General features: G+C 38.2%; 1 protein-coding gene across 1 annotated transcript in view; it reads left to right on the plus strand.

The window, feature by feature from the left end:
* The window catches only part of LOC130235860 (zinc finger matrin-type protein 4-like), a 65,558-nt gene that overhangs the window by 18,538 nt on the left and 25,423 nt on the right, over positions 1-21,597 (plus strand). Inside the window, exon 3 of the mRNA XM_056466372.1 lies at positions 14,601-14,690. Within this exon, the coding sequence (XP_056322347.1) occupies positions 14,601-14,690 (90 nt within the window). The remainder of the gene's footprint in view (positions 1-14,600; positions 14,691-21,597) is intronic.

The raw sequence follows: 21,597 nt of genomic DNA on the forward strand, positions 1-21,597 counted from the left end.
AAAAATGTGTTCTTAAAAAAAAAATTTCAAAACCAGCTACTTCAAATCCTAATCATTGACCTAAATTTCATGAATTGCGTGTACTGTATGTGTAGACATTGACTGAATAAACCTGTTAACTGGCTTAATGAGTCTCCCAAATCTTGACCTGAATCCATCGTGAGCATTTGATTCTATATCGTACTGATTTTGTTCATTACCATTCAAAGTAACCTCATCACTTAAAACTGAAACAGTGGAATGGTCAGACACATTTGAGCATATCGACAGAACTGGACTGGGTAAATTTTCAGAGCTGACCTCATGAATTTGTGTTCCCCCTATGTCAGTATCACACTCCACAACAGTATCACCCCGTGCATCACTCTGGACAACAGACTCATCTCTCTGGATATCTGTGACAGCATTAAGATCAGCCACCCAACGAGAAGTTCGATCTTCACTCTCAGTTTGAGTATCTCTATCACAGGAAGTACAGACAGAAGAAATTTCAACACTGTCATCGATGTGACTGCCTTCATTCCAAGCGGGTACTGGCAGGAAGTTCACAGGCATTAGCAGATTACGATGTACCGTCTTGATTTGGTTTGTCCCAGGGTTTCTTATTTTGTACGTGTTTAAGGCTTCACTTTTGCCCACAACAACATAAACCACCCTCTCCCATCGGTCCGCTAACTTCCTTTTCCCACGCTCCCCTTTGTTGGCTAGAAGAACTCTGTCACCCAACTCGAGAGAGTGCCCCTTCTCCTTTCGGTCATAATACTCAGCTTGTTTAGTCTGTTGGCTTTAGAATGTTCCTGAGCAACTGACATTGCTTCTTTCAAGTCTTTCTTAAGCGACTGAACATACTTGTGAACATCAACTGACTCGTTGCTCGAGATGACGCTTTCAAACAAGACATCTACCGGTAATCTTGGTGTTCGTCCAAACATCAAGAAGAACGGTGGATACCCAGTGGTCTCGTGTCTCGTACAATTGTACGCAAAGGTAAGTGTATTCAACATTTGTGGCCACTTAACTTTGGACCTCGGAGGGAGCGAACGGATCATATCACCCAGAGTACGGTTAAATCTTTCGGTCTGTCCATTCCCCATGGGATGATATGGAGTGGTGTGCGATTTTCTCACACCCGACAACCGCAGTAGCTCAACCATCAACGCGCTCTCAAAGTTAGCTCCCCTGTCAGAATGTACACGCCTCGGAAACCCGTAAATACTGAAAAACTTGTTCCACAAAACACGTGCAACCGCTTCTGCAGTTTGATTTGGACACACATAGGCACAGGCAAGTTTGGTAAAATGATCAGTGATCACTAATACATCGACCGACCTGTTGTTGGAATCCTCCGCAGACCAAAAATCAAGGCACACCAATTCTAACGGTGCAGTCGTCTGGATTGACACAAGTGGAGCTCTTGCCTCAGGTTCAGGCCGTTTACTCAAAATGCACCTCTCACACTCATTGACATACTTCTTTATGTCTCCCTCCATAGACTCCCAGAAGAACCGTTGTCTGGCCAACCAAAGGGTGCGATGCTGACCCTGATGACCAGCGCTATCATGCACACCCTTCAGAACAGTACTTCGAAGAGCTGTTGGCACAACAAACTGGTAAGTATTTTTCTTAGACACCGGATTCTTCGAGACTCTATAAAGAACACCCAACCTTAACACAAGCTTATCCCACTGTCTCAAAATTTTCAACGTTCTTTTGGACTCATACACTTTTTCTCTGCGAGAGGGCCGTCTACCTCTCTCAACAAAGAACTTCACTCTGTCAATCACAGGATCCTGGTTTTGTTTTTCCAACAATTCATCATGGTTGATACTACCAAGCCGACTCTGCTCTACGTCCGACAAGCTCTCTAAATGCTGCACATAAGCCACACTCCTAATGGCTGCACCATTCTCCCAGTCCTGGTGAGATTTAAGAACAGCTGACAATTCTGATTTCGAGACTGCCTTGGAATAGTAAGTGGACCCAACAAACACATTCTCACACTCGCCCTCCGCATGCTCAGAGGAACCATCATCTACTCCTGCATCTGGACGATCACACGAAAGATGAAAGGAATCTCGCACTTGCTCAACAGCAACAGATTTGGCCTCATGCAACAAGACATCATAGGGAGTTCTAGTCAATCGATGAAGAATTCCTGAAGTCACAAACGGCTGTCTGCTTAATGCGTCTGCCACTATATTTTTCGGTCCAGGAATATACTGGATGTCAAAATCGTATGGCGACAGCTTCGCTACCCACCGTTGTTCACATGCATCCAGCTTGGGTTTTGTGAGAATGTACTTGAGCGGGTTATTATCAGTCCATACAGTAAACCTGTGTCCACGGAGCCAATGAGCAAACTTATCACAAATTGCCCATTTCATCGCTAAAAACTCAAGTCTGTGTGCTGGGTACTTAGACTGTGCATGATTTAAAGATTTCGATGCAAACGCAATGGGCCTTGCTACCGTACTCCCCTCCTGAACCTGAGACAAAACTGCCCCGAGCCCACTGGTAGAGGCATCTACAGACAACAGAAACGGTTTTGAAAAATCTGGGTGAGCGAGCAAGACCTGACTGACCAAGGCAGCCTTCAAATTTTTCAGGGCTGTACGACAGTCATCAGTCCAATCTGACTGAGAAAGCTTTCGACTTCCCTTCAGCCGCTTCATCCCTCTTCCCACCCTAGGTCTCTTCTTACCCGTCAAAAGCTGAAATAAGGGTCTAGCCATTGTAGAGCAATTCTCTATAAAATGTTGGTAGTACACCACCATTCCCAAAAAGGACCTGATTTTACGAGCTGATGGTGTAACACCATCATCTTCCATCAAATCTTTCTCAGAGACACTTAAGATCGCTTCAATTTTTGCTGGATCACTGGCGACCCCCTCTTCAGAAACGATATGACCCAAAAATTTTACAGACTTCCTCAAAAATCTACATTTTGACGGAGACAGTTTCAAATTGTGGTCTTTTAGACGTCGAAACACCATTTCAAGCCTCTCCAAACTCTCTTCTTCTGACTTACCAAAAACTAACAAATCATCCAAATAACACAAAAGACTCAAGAAATTCTGGTCACCAAACACCGTTAACATCATTCTCATAAATGTCGCTGGACTGTTGCACAATCCTTGAGGCAACCGATTATATTCATAAAGACCCAAGGGTGAACAGAACGCTGTGAATTTCTTATCATCTTCATGTAATGGGATGTTGTAGTAACCAGAAGTCAGATCCATGGTGCTAAAGTACGCATTCCCCCCCAAAGCAGCCAACACATCAGCTTGGTGAGGGAGGGGATGAGCATCTTTCACTGTGCGTGCATTCAGCCATCTAAAATCAGTGCAAATCCTTAAATCTCCGTTTTTCTTCCACACTAAGACCAATGGTGATGCAAACTCAGTTTGACTTTCTAATAATTTCCTTCTCCTCCATATCATCTAGAGTCTCTTTCAACTTTAAATAATGCGCAGGAGATAGTCGGCGATACGGAAGACGAAAAGGCCTGTCATCTGTAATTCTGATACGATGACAAAAGTCTTTTGCTTCACCACAATCCAAACTGTGTCTAGAAAACACACACTCATATTTTTCAACTAGATCAACAAGCTTGTTCTTCCAAAAAGGAGACACTTCACAATCATTGATACCCAGATCGTTTAGCCCCAAGTCATTTAATCTGCTGTCACTTACCAAACTTGCTGTGGAAGTGGACTCTCTAGTCGTTAAACTGTCCCTCGACCTGTCAGAACATACTGTACAAGCATTTTGACTAATCAAATCCGTGTTTTGCACAAGGTCCTCCAAAGCAATGCAAGGAAACACATCTGCTACCTTAGCATTCTTCCTCAGCACAATCTCAGAATTGGTTGGATTGATCATCTTTACTGGAAGCCAGCCATCACCCCACAAAGGTGATACAACCCTCCCGACCAAGATGTTTCGATGCACACAGCGAGAAGTGCTTGGTTCAATGACCACTGTGCTTCCTACGGACTGTACAGACCCTGGAGGCAATCGACCCCAAACAAGGTGTTCACTCATAGGCTTCAACGTCACACATGACCTCAATTTCAACGTACCCACCTTGTCAGGAATTGAATCACCCCTCCATCTCTCTATACAGGACAGCATGCACAAAAATTGGTTGTCATCATTCTGCATAACTGAATCAGGTCTCTTTACCACCTTCCAAAACTGATCTGTCTGCTTCATCTGGCTTATAAGGGGTTTCAAGACATTAGTTCCAAGTATCATCGGGTCCTTCTGGCCACTCACAATCAAGACAGGAACACAGAAACTAACACCATAGACTTGTAGCTTCAGGTTAATTACACCATCAGGACTAGTTCGTTTCCCACCGCAACCTACCAAAACAATATCTGAGGAACTGCGGATGTCTTGGTTCAGCACCCCGGCATCTCTGAGTTGAGGAACCACATCCGCGCTCAATGTAGTCGCCATCGAGCCACTGTCCAACATACCCTGGACCTCAACTTTGTCCTGCAAAAGCACGCTTGCATAGAACAAACTACTACTTGGTTCCACTTGCATACTGTTTTGGAAAACGACAGTTTTGGTATTTTCAACGCTGTCACAGACGGAGTAATAAACAGATTCGATATTAATCTCACCAGAGGAGTTACTACACAACCCCACTTCGTCCTCTGCCCGAAGGGAGCTGTCTAGTTTCCCTGCTGCAAGACATTATCACGTTGACCGGAGCCCACTCTTGGTGGAGCGCTGCTGCAATTGTAACTTACGTGTCCCTCTGCAAAACACTTGAAACACAAGTTATACATCCGACAATGAGCAGTCGTGCTGTGTTCACTGCTTTGACACACTTTGCATTCCCGAATCTTATGTCCTGTTTGTTTAGGCCAGGGGCCCCGCATAGACTGAGTGTTGCACACTAACGCTTTTTCTAACAAAGTTAATACTTTGTCTAGTGCATTTTCATGACTAACTCCAGCACCCTGCTCAGACTTGGAATGTAAGGCAGTCACATCGACTTCCTGCTCAGAGACAATTGTGGCAAACTGTTTGACAGCCTGATTAGTTGATTTCCGCTCTCTCAACAACTCATCAAGCTGTTCTTGCACCTCTGATGCAGTCCATGACTGTACAGGTTTACTCTTGAAAACAAAAGCTAATTCTCTGTCAGGGCAGTTACGAATAAACATAACTGCTAACTCTTTACTTCTGTTGTCCAGAGTTCTGCCTTCCCACCTTAAACTTTGCTCAGCTACATCTGCTGCCTTATTCAGCCTTATCCAGTAGTCCCACGCACCCTCTCTAGGATTCGGTTTCACAGAGTAGAAGTCAGCCAAAGGAATACCTGAACTGCAATGGTCCCCAAAATGCTGCTTCAAAACAGAAAAGACAGAGTCAACAGAAGGGGATGTTGTACCATTGCGCAGCCATACTTTCATCACATCTTTGGCCCGCCCCATTACTCTTTTAATTATCTCATCAATCTTTTCAGAATCAGTCACATCCAGTTTGCTCAAATACACTCTCATCATGTCCTCCCATTCCACAATCGAAAATTTATCCGAACCGTCTCCCCTAAAGTGTGGAGGTGCTGTCACCTCAGCTTTCAGGATCAAATTCATTTTCGACGCGTCAAGGACAGTGGTATTTGTTTTATCACATGACACATGGCCGCTGCATTTCTCTTGAGACTTTTTAGAAGAATTTGTAAACTCACTACTCATTATACTGTCTCTGATTGACTGTCCAATCTCACTGCCAATTTGTTTTATGAGTTTACTCATTTGACCAGACATTTCAGTGTCCTGAGAATTATGCTCAAGATTACCGGGTCTTGGTGATGGACTTCCACACATTTCACTGTTCTCATAGGCAGAATTGCCAACTGATCTGCCCCGTCCTGTACTACAGTACTGAGGGTCCCCAAACAGCTCTGTCCTACTTGGCGTATTTACCAAACTGCCCCGCCCTCTACCTACTGTAAATGTGTTGTCCCACCCCAAACCACTTTGTCTAGTAGCCATTTCTCTCAGATGACTACAATGTCATAAACAAAAATGTACACACACAAATGAAAATAAAACAAAAATATATATGATCTGAGAAAAATACTTCAAAAACTTTTAAATGTCCTTAAAAAAAAATGTAATTCACGGTTGTATCTCAGTTCTTAAGTCAAGAAATCAGCTGATGATGAAAAATAGTCAATAAACTTTATTGATGATACTCCTCGACGATCCAGCTTGTGTGATCCAGCTAACCAGAACTCACCAGTACCACACACTGCACCTTCAATAAAGGATATACTATCCTGTAGCAGCTCTTCCTGCACAGGACTTGACCCGCTGGACGTCCACACACCACTGCGGAGCTAGCACCAGAAGACGGAAGACCCCTCTCGCCTCCAGTATACCACAGCATCAGCAAACTCCAGTTCAGCAATCCCGGTGGTCAACAGCAATCAACCATTCGATGGGTCACGGCACCAGTTTTGTAGCGGTCGTCTCTCTGCGTTGTGTTTTTTTTTTTTTTTGGAAAGAAATCTCCACACAAATCTGGTCGTGCTGAGGTGATTTATTTTTGCCTGTACAACACACACAACCAGGCAGTCACTCTCTCAATATCAGTTGAGTCGCTCTTTTGCCTGTTAACCACAAGGTATCTTTGAAATACACAGATATTCAACGATAAAACACAGTGCTGTACTGTCTATTCTATTAATAAGTCTCAATACATCTTTAATGTGCTTACAAAATATATATATTCAAACTTATATACATACTTATACATATTCAACCCTTTAATATACATCTATATATTATTTATTATTGCATATCTATCTATTTATCAAAGTAGATCTATTTAATTATAAGATATTTAATCATAACTTTAGCCGCGACGGCGCTAATACGTCTCTCACTCGCGACGCACGTGCGCGAGCCGCCATTTCACACTTTCTAACTTTCACCCATTAACAGCACTGAAATAAACCTAACTTATTAACAACTTGAACAAGTGGTCAAATATAACATTACATGGCCTGTTTTCTAAAAAGCAGGTCATCTAAACATAATATATACAGCTAAACAGCATTTTGAAGTCAAATGAGCAGAGCTCGTAGAAACTGTACCTCTCCTCTCAACAAACATCGGGAAAGAGAACGAGCTCTGAGCGCGCCAATACTTATATCCCTCTTGCTACGTCAGCCGACGTGCACACTGTGACGCCTAACCCCGCGAAAGCGCATGAAAATCTTTCAAAATAAAAGACCCAGACAAATAATCATTTAAATATAACATAATATAAATAAATAATGATTTATAATCTGGTGTAACAACATACCCTGTTACACATATATTATATGCCAGCTACGAGAATTCTTTAAAATATCTTCTTTTGTGTTTAACAGAAGAAAGAAACTCATTCGTTCATTCGTTTTTCTTCAGCTTAGTACCTTGTTTATCAGGGGTCGCCATAGTGGAATGAACTGCCAACTTTTCCAGTATTTGTTTTAAGCAGCACATTCCCTTCCAGCCACAACCCAGTACTGGGAAACACTCAAAGACACTCTCATTTACACACACACACACACACACACACACACACACACACACACACACACACACACACACACACACGCACGCACGCAAGCACGCACACACACTACTGTCACATCCCCGGCTCGTTCCTGCTCACCCAATTAGCGTTCTCCCTCACAAACCACCTCCATCCAATCCCGTGAACTCTCACCAGCCTTCTAATGACTTGCACCTGTTCCCCATTACCAAAGGACACTATAAAGACCCACCTTCTCCTCTCAGTCCTCGGCTGGTATTGAAGTCAGATGGTTGTCTCCACTTTTGCTTGTTCATTTTCTCTCCTTCTTCCGTGGATATCCCTTATGAGTCTTCGAATCCATACTGATCAAGGGAAGTGATTATTCTTATCTGATGTTTACTAGAAGATCTGCTATCACTCTGATGAACTGCGTGCTTGTATCCTCATCAACGGATGATCATTGCATGCTTACTGATCCTTCTCATCGACATAGTGGAATGCCTACACTTGTGTAGTGTTTACCAGATGATCAGCCATCTACCAGATGAACTGTGTCTACTGAGAGCGACCTTCTAGTGAGATCAATAACATCTACTGTTGACACTTCTATTGCTGTGAATGAAGATCACAACAGCACATATCAACCCTTTGAATTCCCTTTGTGATTAGTGACTTGTTTTGAATAAAACTTGAGAAAAGAGAACCATCTCTGTCTTCCTTGTCTAACAATGTGACAACTGCAAACAATTTGGTTAATCCAATTCACTTGTACTGCATGTCTTTGGACTGTGGGCGAAACTGGAGCACCTGGAGGAAACCCACACGAACATGGGGAGAACATTCAAACTCCACACAGAAATGCAGCTGGCACTTGAACCAGTGACCGTCTTGCTGTGTGCTAACCACTGAGCCACTGTGCCACCATAAAAAAACATCAAAAACAGAATTTTATAGACAAAATTTTTCATTTTGGGTGAACTATGCCTTCAAATGAAAGGAAATTTGATCATTTGGTTTTATCAGTGTTTCATGAAAGCACAGTTACTGAATGAACTTTTTTCTGTGAATTTTTTTTTATTTTTTTTTTTTTCCCCCAGTAACAACAATTGTATGACTGGTTTGTTTATTTATCTCATGGTTGGTGTTTTCAATTAAACATTTCAACAGAAGCTTTAGTACTCTTAAATCTCTCGTTAGGTCGGTTTTAAAAGGTTTCCATTGCAATAAATCATGAAAATGAACAAGAGCATATATAAACCCTCCTGTTGTGCACTATAGCCATCAAAAAGATATCGTAAAACATACTGCCCATTACAACACGGTGACACATCTGCTCAACAGCGCTTTTGGTTTCCTTGTTTTTTTTTTTTTACAGAATTCAGAAAACAAAGCCCTGAGGTGCAGGCTTGTTATTGTCAGCTGGTTGCTGCTATAATGAGGACAGTAGAAGTTAGCAGGAGGCAGAGCGATGAGGATGTGTGGTCATGCATTTAATGAGAGCCATCCCAGTGCCTCCACCCTGCTGAGAAGAGCCTAGCTTACACAAACCAACAAAGTCAAGGCTAGCATTAGCCGCTTGGCTTATTAGAACAGACAGCTAGGATCAATGGCAAACATTTGTCAGAGCCGCCTAACTGGGATGCGACTTTATACACCCTGGGTAATTGAATCCACAATTCATTTGACCTAGGCAGTGTCAAGCCTTGTTGCCACCTGGTATTAAAATGTGTTTTCAGTGATCAGATCACAAAGCGTCACCTGAGATACATGACCCTTTCCATCTGCTATTAACATGCTTTACAATGAGTCTTTTGTCATCACTTGTGTGTAAGGCTGTTCAATTACAAAAGTTTTGGCATCGATTTCGATTACTAGATCTGGAATCGATGGATTTGATTCCGAGAATCGATTCCTCACTGCTGTTGTGATTCTTTTCAATGGCAGCCTTTCAGCACCATTCAAGAGAAATATAAAATAGAATTTTATTCAAAACTAAAACAATATAAAACCCTTCACCTCATCCATCTGTTTTCAGTAATACTTTTATTTTATGCTGTACTTTTTAAACATTTCATGTACATACTATAGTACGTACAATTAATAATGCACAATTGAATGCAAACAACCCTGAACCTAATCAGCATTCTAATCCTAACCATATGGTAAGTACATGTAATTAATTAATAATAATCAGAATTTAATAGCTACGATGTAACAAGGACACCTTAAAATAAAAAGTAACCTTGCTTTCTTTTATGTATTGTGTCTCAAAACCTTCTGTTGTTGACTATAATTCAGTTTCACCACATAATGCTAAAGCATGCTGTTTATCAGGTTCATGTTCAACAAATGTGTGCATTGGGTACAAGAATTATCCTAAAATTAATAGGTAATCAACAATGCACGTTTATGCACACTCGCTGGCCACTTTATTAGGTACACCTTAGTACTGTACTAGTACCTCTTTTGCCATCAGAACTGCCTTAGTATTTCATGGCATAAATTCAAAAAGGTACTGAAAAATTCCTCAGAGATTTTGATCAGAGTTGCTGCCATGTGATTGGCTGATTACAAATTTGCGTTAGCAAGCAGTTGGACAGCTGTACATAATAAAGTGACCAGTGAGTGTATTTGGATATTGCAGCATGACATAATATAACCAGCTGTTAAAAATGATAGAATGTTGTGTAAATGAATAGATATGGTTGTTTGAACCAATTTTATTGAAGCGAACCATCTAAATATGTCTGATTATTATTAGCAAATAACTTCTGAGCATAATTAGCAAGCGAGAGTCAAATTAATACTTAGTTCTGCTAAACTGAATAGATGAGTGGATTAACATTATGGACTTGATTCTGAACTTTGGAATTGAATCTAGAATCTCAACCCCCTTCTCTTTGGAATCAATTCCCAGCCCTACTTGTGGGAACATGTCCTCTAGACCCTCCATCTAATGTAATCTCTGTAACAAAGTTCCAAAATAGAAGCTGACAAAAAATGAACATGAATTCAGTGACAAAATAAACATAAACAACAAAACTAAAGTAAGCAGCAGGCTCTCAACCTACCTTAGTCATTCCTCTTCTTCCATTGTCATTTGTCTTTTTCCCTACAGTTTACCAGAGCTTGTGCTCTTCATTGGAACTCTGCCAGAGAAAGAGACATAAGGATGAGGAGAAAATAAAATGACAAAGGGTAGAGAGGAAAAACAAAATCTTGGTCCTGTTTCCTGAATACTCTTCTGCTCAAGTCTTAAACCAGCTGAGAATCCCTCAGTCATGATGCCAAGTGCTGGATCCCACTCGGCGGATGGCCTTTTACTCCCACATCTCCTTATGACTGGGACTGATCCTCCAGTTATGGGTGGCCAACAGAGCCTCCTGTTCCAGTGGAATTCCCAAAGTAAAAGACTTTCTTAAGCTCACTAGCAGAACTCACTGGTATATTCCCAGTGATGGCTCTCCATATCTGTACAGCTTCTTGGTTTTCAACAATAAAAGTTTGTAACAAAGTCCACAGTACACTGAAGGAAGAGTCACTGGCGATCAATAAACACAAACTTCAATGACAAATATAGCACAAAATCAAAGTGTCAGCCCCTAAAGAATGACAAATCTTCTCTTCTTTTCTATTGATGTTTCTCATTTTATCCTTCTGGAGCTCCTCTATAAAGGTATAAAAGCTGTCACTGGGGCAGTACCATTTAAAAAGGTACATTTATGTACTTTTTAAATACTAATATGTAACTTTAATATGCTCAACTTAATGTAGAAGTCGTGACCATTGCTTTCTATGGAGAGTCACATTGGATTCCATCCAAAATATATTAAATTTTATTCCAAAGATGAACAAAGGTCTTGAGGGTTTGGAATTACATGAGGGGGAGTACTAATTAATAGCAGAGCAAAATTTTGGGGGGTGAACTATCCCTTTAATGACTAAATAAACAAACAAAACAAAACAGAGAACAAAATGTCTCACAAAACAGCAACATGTAGCCTTGTCATCCCTCCTCTTTGATTGCCATTTCTTTTCCCTTTATCCTACCCGAGCTCTCCCATGGGGCACGAAAGCAGTGTGGCGTACAGGTGATGCTCGTTACCACTCCTTGGGCTCACAGCAATGAAACCCACTCACCACAGTCACATTCTATGTCACTATCGCAGAAGCAGACGGTGTGATATATATAAGTATTACTGAAAGAACAAATATGTATTTTATGCTCACGTAAGAAAACAAATGAAAAATAATGTGTATGGCAACTATGATTTTGATAATAATCCATACCATTTTTGAATCGTTTCATTATGGTACTGTTCAATAAAATGATGCAATAGATGTTATAACATACTGACACATACGATGATACAGCTTAGTTATATTACAAAAATTAAAAAGAATTAAAAAAGTAAATAAAAGATGAGACATACATAATTTTTTTTAATGTGAAGCTGCTTTGACACAATCTACATTGTAAAAGCGCTATACAAATAAAGGTGAATTGAATTGAATAAAAAAATGAGCAAGTACAGCAAACATATGAAACAAAACAAAAAATAAAACAACCCCTTGCCTCCCACCGCACCCATGGGACTCACACTGATAGTACGTACTGTCAACACTGTATGATTAATCAGGCTGCAGTATCAAGATATAGGAGAAGAAAAGAAAGACCGAATATTTTCAGATATCCAATTTATTTGCAGCAGGAATAATTGTTCTTCTAGATGAATTACTTTATTGTTGTCTTCCAAACAAGAGTTAAAGAGTTTCTGTTGATTAAGATTAAGATGATTTTCTTTGTCACAAGTCCTTACATTCAATAAAAGGATGCTTTGTTTTTGCTCAAGCTACATATTTAAAATAAGCTGAAACAACACAATTCTTGAGGGTTTTTGGGGGGACAACAATTGTTTTATGTTCAATCCACTTTAATTTGTAAAAACTATTAAGTTAACTTAATTCCTTCATGTTGTCTCGATTATGTGGAACCCAGCATTTTTTATTTTTTATGTTTTGCAGTGTAGGACAGAAGTTGTTGTTGATATTTCTTTAAGAGACATTAGTTTTCTCAGAAGTTCTAAATATTACAAGACAAGGATCAGGCTCTAATTTACTGTATAAGATCTGACAAAGTTTTGAATTTTTCAGTCTAGAATGAGATTAATTTAGGCCAAAGACAGAAACTATGCAAAGGAGTGGCAACATAAGTCTGATATTTGTTACAATATGGGGAGACATCTGAAAAAAAAAGTCTATGCAAAAAGTCTATGCAAGTGTATGAATCTCTTGTTTTTGTGTGCTTTCTCACAATCACATATCCAGACAGACTATGTGGATCTTTATTTGTGGCTTTTCATCTATCAAAGACATGCCTTTGACCACATGAGCATGTATGTCGTAAAAGCAAGCCAATGGGATGCATTTCCACTCTACATTTTTGACCCCTTACACCTATATTTATTGATGTCCACATGTGGACAGCTTTAAGAAAAGGCATCTTAATGTTTTGTGTAAACAGGAGGTTAGATAGTAAAGTAGTTGTCTAGTGGTGCTTCAGTGGGCTGAAATGAACTATACGAACAGGCGAGGGAATGACTCAAGGCTGACTGCACACCAATTGATGGGATCAAGAGTGTCCTGAGTCAATTAGCACCTTGCTGCTCTATTTCGAAGTGAAAATTTACTCCAGTGAATGAGAGGACAGCTGCAACTGGAATATCAATGGATCAGACACAAGGTCTGCTGGACTCAGGGCACACAGCTTCAATAGTACACTATAGAATATAAAGTTATGGTGCAGTGAAAAAAGAATTAATATTGTGTATAACTCCCATGAGCTTGGACGACTGCCTCCATCCATCTCTGCAATGACTCAAAATTACTTATTAATAAAGTCATCTGGAATGGCAAAGAAATCGTTCTTGTAGGACTCCCAGAGTTTATCAAGATTATTTGGATTTATCTTTAATGCCTCCTCCTTCATCTTACTCCAGACATGCTCAATAATGTTCATGTCTGGTGACTGGGCTGGCCAATCCTGCAGCCCCTTAACCTTTGCTTTCAGGAACTTTGATGTTGAGGTTGAAGTATGAGAAGGAGTGCTATCCTGCTGAAGAATTTGCTCTCTCCTGGGGTTTGTAATGTAAAGGGCAGCAGAAATGTCTTGATCCCTCAGGCTGTCAATGTTGCTATCCTCTCTGCAGATCTCTTGCACTCCCCCATACTCAGTGTAACCCCAAACCATGATTTTTCCTTCACCAAACTTGACTGATTACTTTGAGAATCTTGGGTCCATGAGGTTTCCAGTAGGTCACTCTGCAGTATTTGTGATAATTGTGATGTAGTTCAACAGATGATTCTGTTGAAAAAAAATCTACCTTCTGCCACTTGTCCAAATTATCAACTCAAAGTCAAGTTATTATTTAATACTCTTACAATTGGAATGGTCGACAAGACTTTTTAATAACAGGTGGTGTATGTGTTGTCCAAACCACACATCAATGGAAAGTTAATTTATTCAGCTTCCAGTTCATGTGTAAATCTCAGTTTCACAAAGCCTGACATTTATGACTAGTTTTGTGGTGCAGGATCACAAATGTTTTTGTCCTACAGGGATCTTATCTGCTACAAATGGTTTAAAGTGGTTTACAGTGGCTTTTATGGAGATGTACTGTTTGGGGTCAGATAATCTCTCTGCTTGATAATGGATTGGAGTAGTCTGGGTGAGAATTATTCCTCTGGTGCCTTTTCACGGCTCATACAGCTGGATATTCGTCTGCTACACAACAATCAATACAGACCTTTATCCACCCACCCGAAATCATTCAGAGGCTACAGTGGGACATATCAGGCTTTGAGAAATGAAAGCAGAGCTCCGTAATCTTGTTCCTGTAGCTCTGATGGGAATTGTTTGTGCTCTGACATCGCTTAGTTTGATAATCAATGGCAAGCTCAGTTTTTCTGTCAACACTGGGATGAAGCGGGCGGCTTGCGAAATCACATCTCTCATATTTTATCAGACCTCTCTTATTTTCTTCCAGAGCCGAAAGCATGCAAACAAAGTTCGTCTGTATTACATGTTACACCCAGTGGATGGTGGATGTCCTGCAAAGAAGCTTCGAACGGACAATGTAAGTGGAAACAAATATGCTTTTTTTATGAAGTAACACTTTCAGTCACAATTCACTGTATTAACAAACCATTAACTAACACTACTATCTGATCAAACTAATAATTAGCTGTTTATTAATTGTTAGTAAGGTAGTAGTTGTTTTTTTTTTTGGCGGGGGGGAGTAGGATTAGGGATGCAGAATATGATCATAGTTTATACATATTTACTAAAGAACAGCTAATATCTTAATCCAGTTATAATTGAGGGTCAACACATTGAGATTGTAAACAATTTAAAGTACTTAGGGATTATTTTAGATTGTAGTTTAAATTTTTTTTGCAGACTATATTCATAAGAAGGCAACACAGAGACTCTTTCTTTTAAGGAAATTGAATAGTTTTAATGTTAGTAAGGGTATTCTGAGGAAGGTTTATACCAAACTGGTTGAAAGTATTATCTCCCATAATATTTCTTGCTGGTGCGGAAATCTTGGAGCTAGAAGCAAGTATAAACTTGCAAAGATTATTAACACAGCTAGTAAGATCATATTGGACCCCCTGAAACAGCGTCTCTTTGGTAGACGATACAGAGTACCCACAGCAAAAACAAATATTTTTAAGAAATCTTTTATACGTCTGCTATTACTATATGGAATCACTGACCATGAAGTAGTTTGTATGTTATTTGTGGTTTTATAGCCAGGGTTGTGTGTTGGTAATCTGTGGTGTAGGAAGCTTTGTGTTTGTGTATTTGTGATGTTTAGGAGGCCAAAAACAAATTGCCACATGTGGACAATAAAGATTTCTAATTCTAATTCTAATAACAGGCAAGTAATAAACCAGTAAATAGCATAAATTGTGACCTACATTTGTGAACCAAACTGTTACCTTATATCATTTATTTTAAAGACGAAATAATAATAATAATAATAATAATAATATTAATAAATACTGAACAAAGTAATGGGGTTAGACAAACCGTATTTATTACCAACAATAAACAAGCCTCTCCTACAAATGAGCACTGCAAGTATGATCGCCGGACCTATGGTTTCTGTGCAGTATAATGCCAAATGTGCCAGGAGTAAAAATGTTACTTTTTACCCCACCTGTGGGGCAAGTAGTAACAGACAGAGGGTTAGTTGTAACACGTGCTTAAAAAGGCAGATTTCCCACAGTTAATTTAATTTCTACTTTTTTCTAATTTCTAGTTTACTTTAATTTAAATTTTAATGTTTTTATTTATTTACTTATCTACTGGATAAACACATTTGGATTTATTTGCATTATTATACAATGCATTTATTTGCATTAGCAATAAATGTATTTTTTGTATTAAAAATTTTTTTTTTATTAAAAAACATGAATTTTTATATAAAAAATTCCGAAGATTACACTTAAAATTCAACAATTATTTTGTTAGTTTAACTGGCGTGCATCAGTGTGTGGCTTATTTGTAACACTCTGTTACAACTAACCCCGCTGGGTCGTGTTTTCCTCAAAACTGGTTAGCAGTCACTGTTTTTTTTACATCTTTCAAAATGGTTTCATCTTTTAGAAAAATATTTAAAAATATATTGACTATAATAAAAGATACTTTTATGCTGCAAAATGGTTTCTCCTGTGTTTCTCATTCAAATGTTGCCGAACTTTTTCAATTGTTGGCAGAAAGACGTCTGCCGACACTGTGGAGAAAACCTCGGAGGCATGCCATGGTTAACCCTGAGCAAATACCTTAACACTTTGTGTTACATTTTACCCTGTGTTACTTTGTGCCCCAAGCTCCCCTAATTATAAAATACAATATAATACTGGAACGTAAATGAACAATCGACTGGTCAACAGTATGTCCTTATAAGTCACATTAACAAATACATATAAAGATCAGTCTACACAATGTAATGGCATAAGCACTATACATTTCTTACAATATTGCAGGTATTTGTCCAGCTGTAGTTTTAATGAAAAAGCCACTGTCGAGTTACCATTTTCTTGCTGGTTGCTAGAAGCATTTTTAACAAATATACCTTTTAATGTCGCAATCCTACATAATTTGTTGCTGGTTATGTATTTATGTACTTATGAATACCAGGAAGAAATTCTAGCGTTAATTCGAAGTCTCTTTCCTTGGTAAAAATTGAAGCTGGCAGTTTCATTTATCTGAAGCCAGATGTAGCTACCCCAGGAAAACGGTTTTATGTCCTCCACATATTGATTGACATGGATGACCTACTCGTCTGAGCTTATTACTTCTGTTCAGCCCCTCATCTCCCACGTTTCAGACCATTGGTGGGATGTAGTGAAGTGGAATTTAAGAAAGAGACGATCTGTTTTGTAGCAGCTTTCAAATGACAAGTGTTCACTTCATGTCACGTGGGTCTTGTGAATGCCTGTCAACTAGATGTAGGTTTAGGTCTGGAAGTTGTATGACTGTAGTGTAATCTTTGCACACTTTAAATTGACATATTTAGCACATATTTGGTATGTTTTTGTGAAAGGGAATCTTAAAAATCATCATAAAAAAATCTGTGACAGGCTCACATTAAAGGGCATATTGGGCCTTTTGTGGGCTGGATGTAATGTAAATGTAAATATTGTTGATGTTTTTTGAAATATTTATATAACAAATTAAGTAAATACAATCTAAAATTTTAAATGTAATGCCTTAAATAAAGAAAAACTTATATAAGGATTTTTGAGTAAAATGGCAAGAATTTGAGTATATTGAGTGTTTTAATGTATATGTTTAACTTAATGGGATCTAATCTGCTTATGTAATTTATTTAATATACAAAATAGATTGTAATTTAAAAATTTTGATAATTTAAACAATATTAAAGTCAGATTGAAACTTTGATATAATTTCATTATGTTTATATGAGAATCATGAAACTATTCAGTATATATTAATTATATTATATTATATTATATTATATTATATTATATTATATTATATTATATTATATTATATTATATTATATTATATTATATTATATTATATTATATCAGAATGAACCGCCAACTTATCCAGCACGTTTTACGCAGCGGATGCCCTTCTAGCTGCAACCCATCACTGGGAAACACTCACACACTCTCATTCACACACATACACTACGGACAATTTTAGCTTCACTTGTATTACATGTCTTTGGACTTGTAGGGGAAACCAGAGCACCCAGAGGAAACCCACGCGAACGCGGAGAGAACATGCAAACTCCACACATAAATGCCAACTAACCCAGCCGAGGCTCGAACCAGCGACCTACTTGCTGTGAGGCGACAGCACTACCTACTGCGCCACCGCGTCGTCCTTATATTATATTATATTATATTATATTATATTATATTATATTATATTATATTATATTATATTATATTATATTATATTATATTATATTATGTCTTGAATCCAGCTTAAATGCATTTTACATAAATTATTATTGATATAATATTATATAAAAATGAAATCTCAACAAAACAGTATTTTAGTGATATATTATGATAAATGTATAATATCATGAAATACTCAAAGCATAATATAATGTATCTAAAAAAATCCAAACAGTATTTAAGTCAGTCAGATATATTAAATGATTGAATGTTTCCACATCACTGTCATACAATTATTTATGAGTGAAAATTGACAGCCATCATGAAACAAAGCACTGTCACCAACCTGCATTCACCAAGTAGGACATGTTCCTGGATTAACATCTATGTTGATCCTGGAAGAACATTCCTATCAGCAAATCTGAATTAAGGCATATGTTTACTGTTTATGTTAAGTTTAGGCTTACAGTTTTATGCACTTCTACATGATTGTTATCCCACTATTATTTCCCGTTGATTTTGGAAATACTTTACAGTTATGGTTTGGTTTGGGCAGGGAAAATGTTTTCAAAAAAAAAAAAAAAAAATGATGTTCCAGGATCAAAATAGATGGTAATCCAAGATCACATTGTATTTGGCAAAATCATGAAGTGTGTCAGTGCACTTGGACAGTTCATACACTTCAACCTTACTTTAAAGAAAGGAATGCAATTAAAAATATTTTAGTTCAAGATTTAAATATTCCAAGCACTTCAAGGGAATGTCATAAGCTGTTCCGCAGGGAACCGGAGGTGTTGTGGGGTGCAGATGGCAATACAGAGATGTTTTTTTGTTCAAATAAATATAATCACTGTTTGCAGCTGGGTTTCCCCTTGGTTCTTCTACATTTCTATGTATTTTGATAGATCCTGTGCCACTGTGTGTTTGGCTGAAACCCAACTCTCAAACTTTTTTTTTTTTAATAAAAGTGTTGACCTTTTTGCAATATAAACACCTTTCAAACTTGATTACAACAACAACAAAAAAAAAACTAACCTAACACAGACATGCATATAAAGCTTCTAAAACATTTTAGTCTTCATAGTTTATTTCACTCTAACTGGCAATGTAAACTTGTGTCAGGTTAAGACTCCAGGTTTGTAAAATCCTGGCTAAATGAAAAATTCCTCTGTAACGAAGAGAGACGCTTTTCTCCTGTGTTGATGTGATGATTGTTTGCACCCAAGGTCAATGTCTACACACACATTCATGGTTTAGCTGGTGAGGTCGGTCCCTCGGGAGAGTAAATAAAGACATTATGGTGTGTCAGGAGAGGAATAACAAGAAGCAGGAGTGGACACAGATCGATCAACCACGTTTTTTTTTCATGTGGAGAAAAGACAAACAGAGGTTTTCAGAACAATTAAAGTGGATATATTGTTTCCTTTTTCATAACAGGTCAAATAAAACTCTAGCGTCCCCAGAAAGTGTCTGTGAAAACATGATATTTTTCAATCTGTCAAAAAATGATGTTTGCTCTTTGTTCAGAGTACTAATTTAAAATGAGCTGGAACAACACAATTCTTGAGGTTATTTGGGGACAGCTTAATTGTTTTATGTTCAATCTACTTACATTTGTAAAAACAAATAAGTTAAGTTAAACTTTAGTAAACGAGTGTGTGGAAGTCAGCATTTTCAATAGCAAATAGCAAACAAGAGGTAAAAAAATGGGTTCCACAGAATTGATTTGAGTTGGGACAACATGAAGGAATTAAGTTAACTTATTAGTTTTTACTAATTTAAGTGAATGAAACATACTGTGAAACAATTAATTTGTCCTTCAAAAAATATGTATACGAACAACCAGCAAGCATAATTTTTTCAGTGAGGTTATGTGTTTTTCCATTTGGTTGGTCAGCCTGATCTCACAAGAAAACATAAGTATTTTACGTTTTGTCAGTTTAGTGGCTAATTCATACAAATTCGTACAAGTTCAGTCGTACGAAAATGTACGATTTTAAAAAGGAGCCGTGGCACCTGACCCCACCCCTAAACCCAACCGTCATTGGGGGATGAGCAAATCGTACTAAATTGTACGAATTAGATTGTACGAATTCGTACGAATTAGCCACTAAATCAAAAAGTAACGAATTGCCGTGAGATTGTGTTGGGTTGGTAGACACACAGGGGACCTTACTATAGCACTTAAACACAGAAGAAGCCAGGGCCTGTATTCACAAAACATTTTATTTTAGAGTTCTCCTAAAAAGCAGTAAAAGTACTGTGGTGTGTTTTCTTTCCAAAGCAGATTTCCAGCAACAGTTATTTTATGATAGTTTGTGGTTGAATCGTATGGACTTAAGAGTCTTCTTTGCAACTTAAAAAGTTTCATTTTTGAGGAGCTAGATTTAGCACTGAAAGACTCAAATACTTTGACAATAATAATACACTACTTGACAAAAGTCTTGTCATTGATCCCAGTTGTAAGAGGTACAAATAATAACTTGCCTTCTACTTGATCATTTGGAAAAGTGGCAAAAGGTAGATTTTTCTGATGATTCATCTGTTGAACTGCATTCCAATCATCACAAATACCGCAGAAGACCTATTGGAACCCACATGGACCCAAGATTCACATAGAAATCAGTCAAGTTTGGTGAAGGAAAAATCATGGCTTGAGGTTGCATTCATTATGGGGGCATACGAGAGATCTGCAGAGTGAATGGCAACATCAACAGCCTAAGGTATCAAGACATTTGTGTAGCCCATTGCATTATAAAACACAGTAGAGGGCAAATTCTTCAGCAGGAAAGTGCACCTTCTCATACTTCAGCCTCAAAGTTCCTGAAAGCAAAGAAGGTCAAGTTGCTCCAGGACTGGCCAGCCCAGTCACCAGACATGAATATTATTGAGCATGTGTGGGGTAAGATGAAGGAGGGGACATTGAAGATGAATCCAAAGAATCTTGATGAATTCCAACCGTCCAAGCTGATGGGAGTCATACACAATATTAATTCTTTTCCCACACCACCATGACTTTATATTCTACACTGTACATTATTTCTGTTAAGTGACAAGACTTTTGTCCAAGCGAAGTCAGACCTTACTGTCCCATTTAAATCATTAAAAAAAATCACATCATGACCATACTGCACTTTATTCTTGTAAAATAAATGTAATCTAGAGGCCTTTGCCTTTAATATAAGCCACTTCTAATACCAAATGATCAACCAGAAGTCAAATTATTATATGTTGTTCCTAAAACTTTGATAGACAACAAGATTTTTGTCAGGCAGTATAGTTAGTTAGCTATAGGACTGAAACATCTATTGTTTTTAAGATTTTCTTCTAAATCAGCCTTAAGATGCAGATTTTCCTGATAAATTTAGATCATAGATTGTTTTATGGTGGTAAATTGTTTTCAGGTCCTTTATCACTTTGAACTGTTGTACAGCAAAATTGGATTCTTGACGGAGTAAAAATGACAATTATTTCTTAAAAAGACTATAATGACTAAATAGTTAACTTGCTATTACATGTAGCTCTGCATGTTTATTGCATGGCATTGACTTTGCAGTGGCACTCAGGATATTGACCATTGATTTATTCATCAATCTG

The sequence above is a fragment of the Danio aesculapii genome, chromosome 10 (assembly GCF_903798145.1).
Source record: "Danio aesculapii chromosome 10, fDanAes4.1, whole genome shotgun sequence".
Classification (NCBI taxonomy): Eukaryota; Metazoa; Chordata; class Actinopteri; order Cypriniformes; family Danionidae; genus Danio; species Danio aesculapii.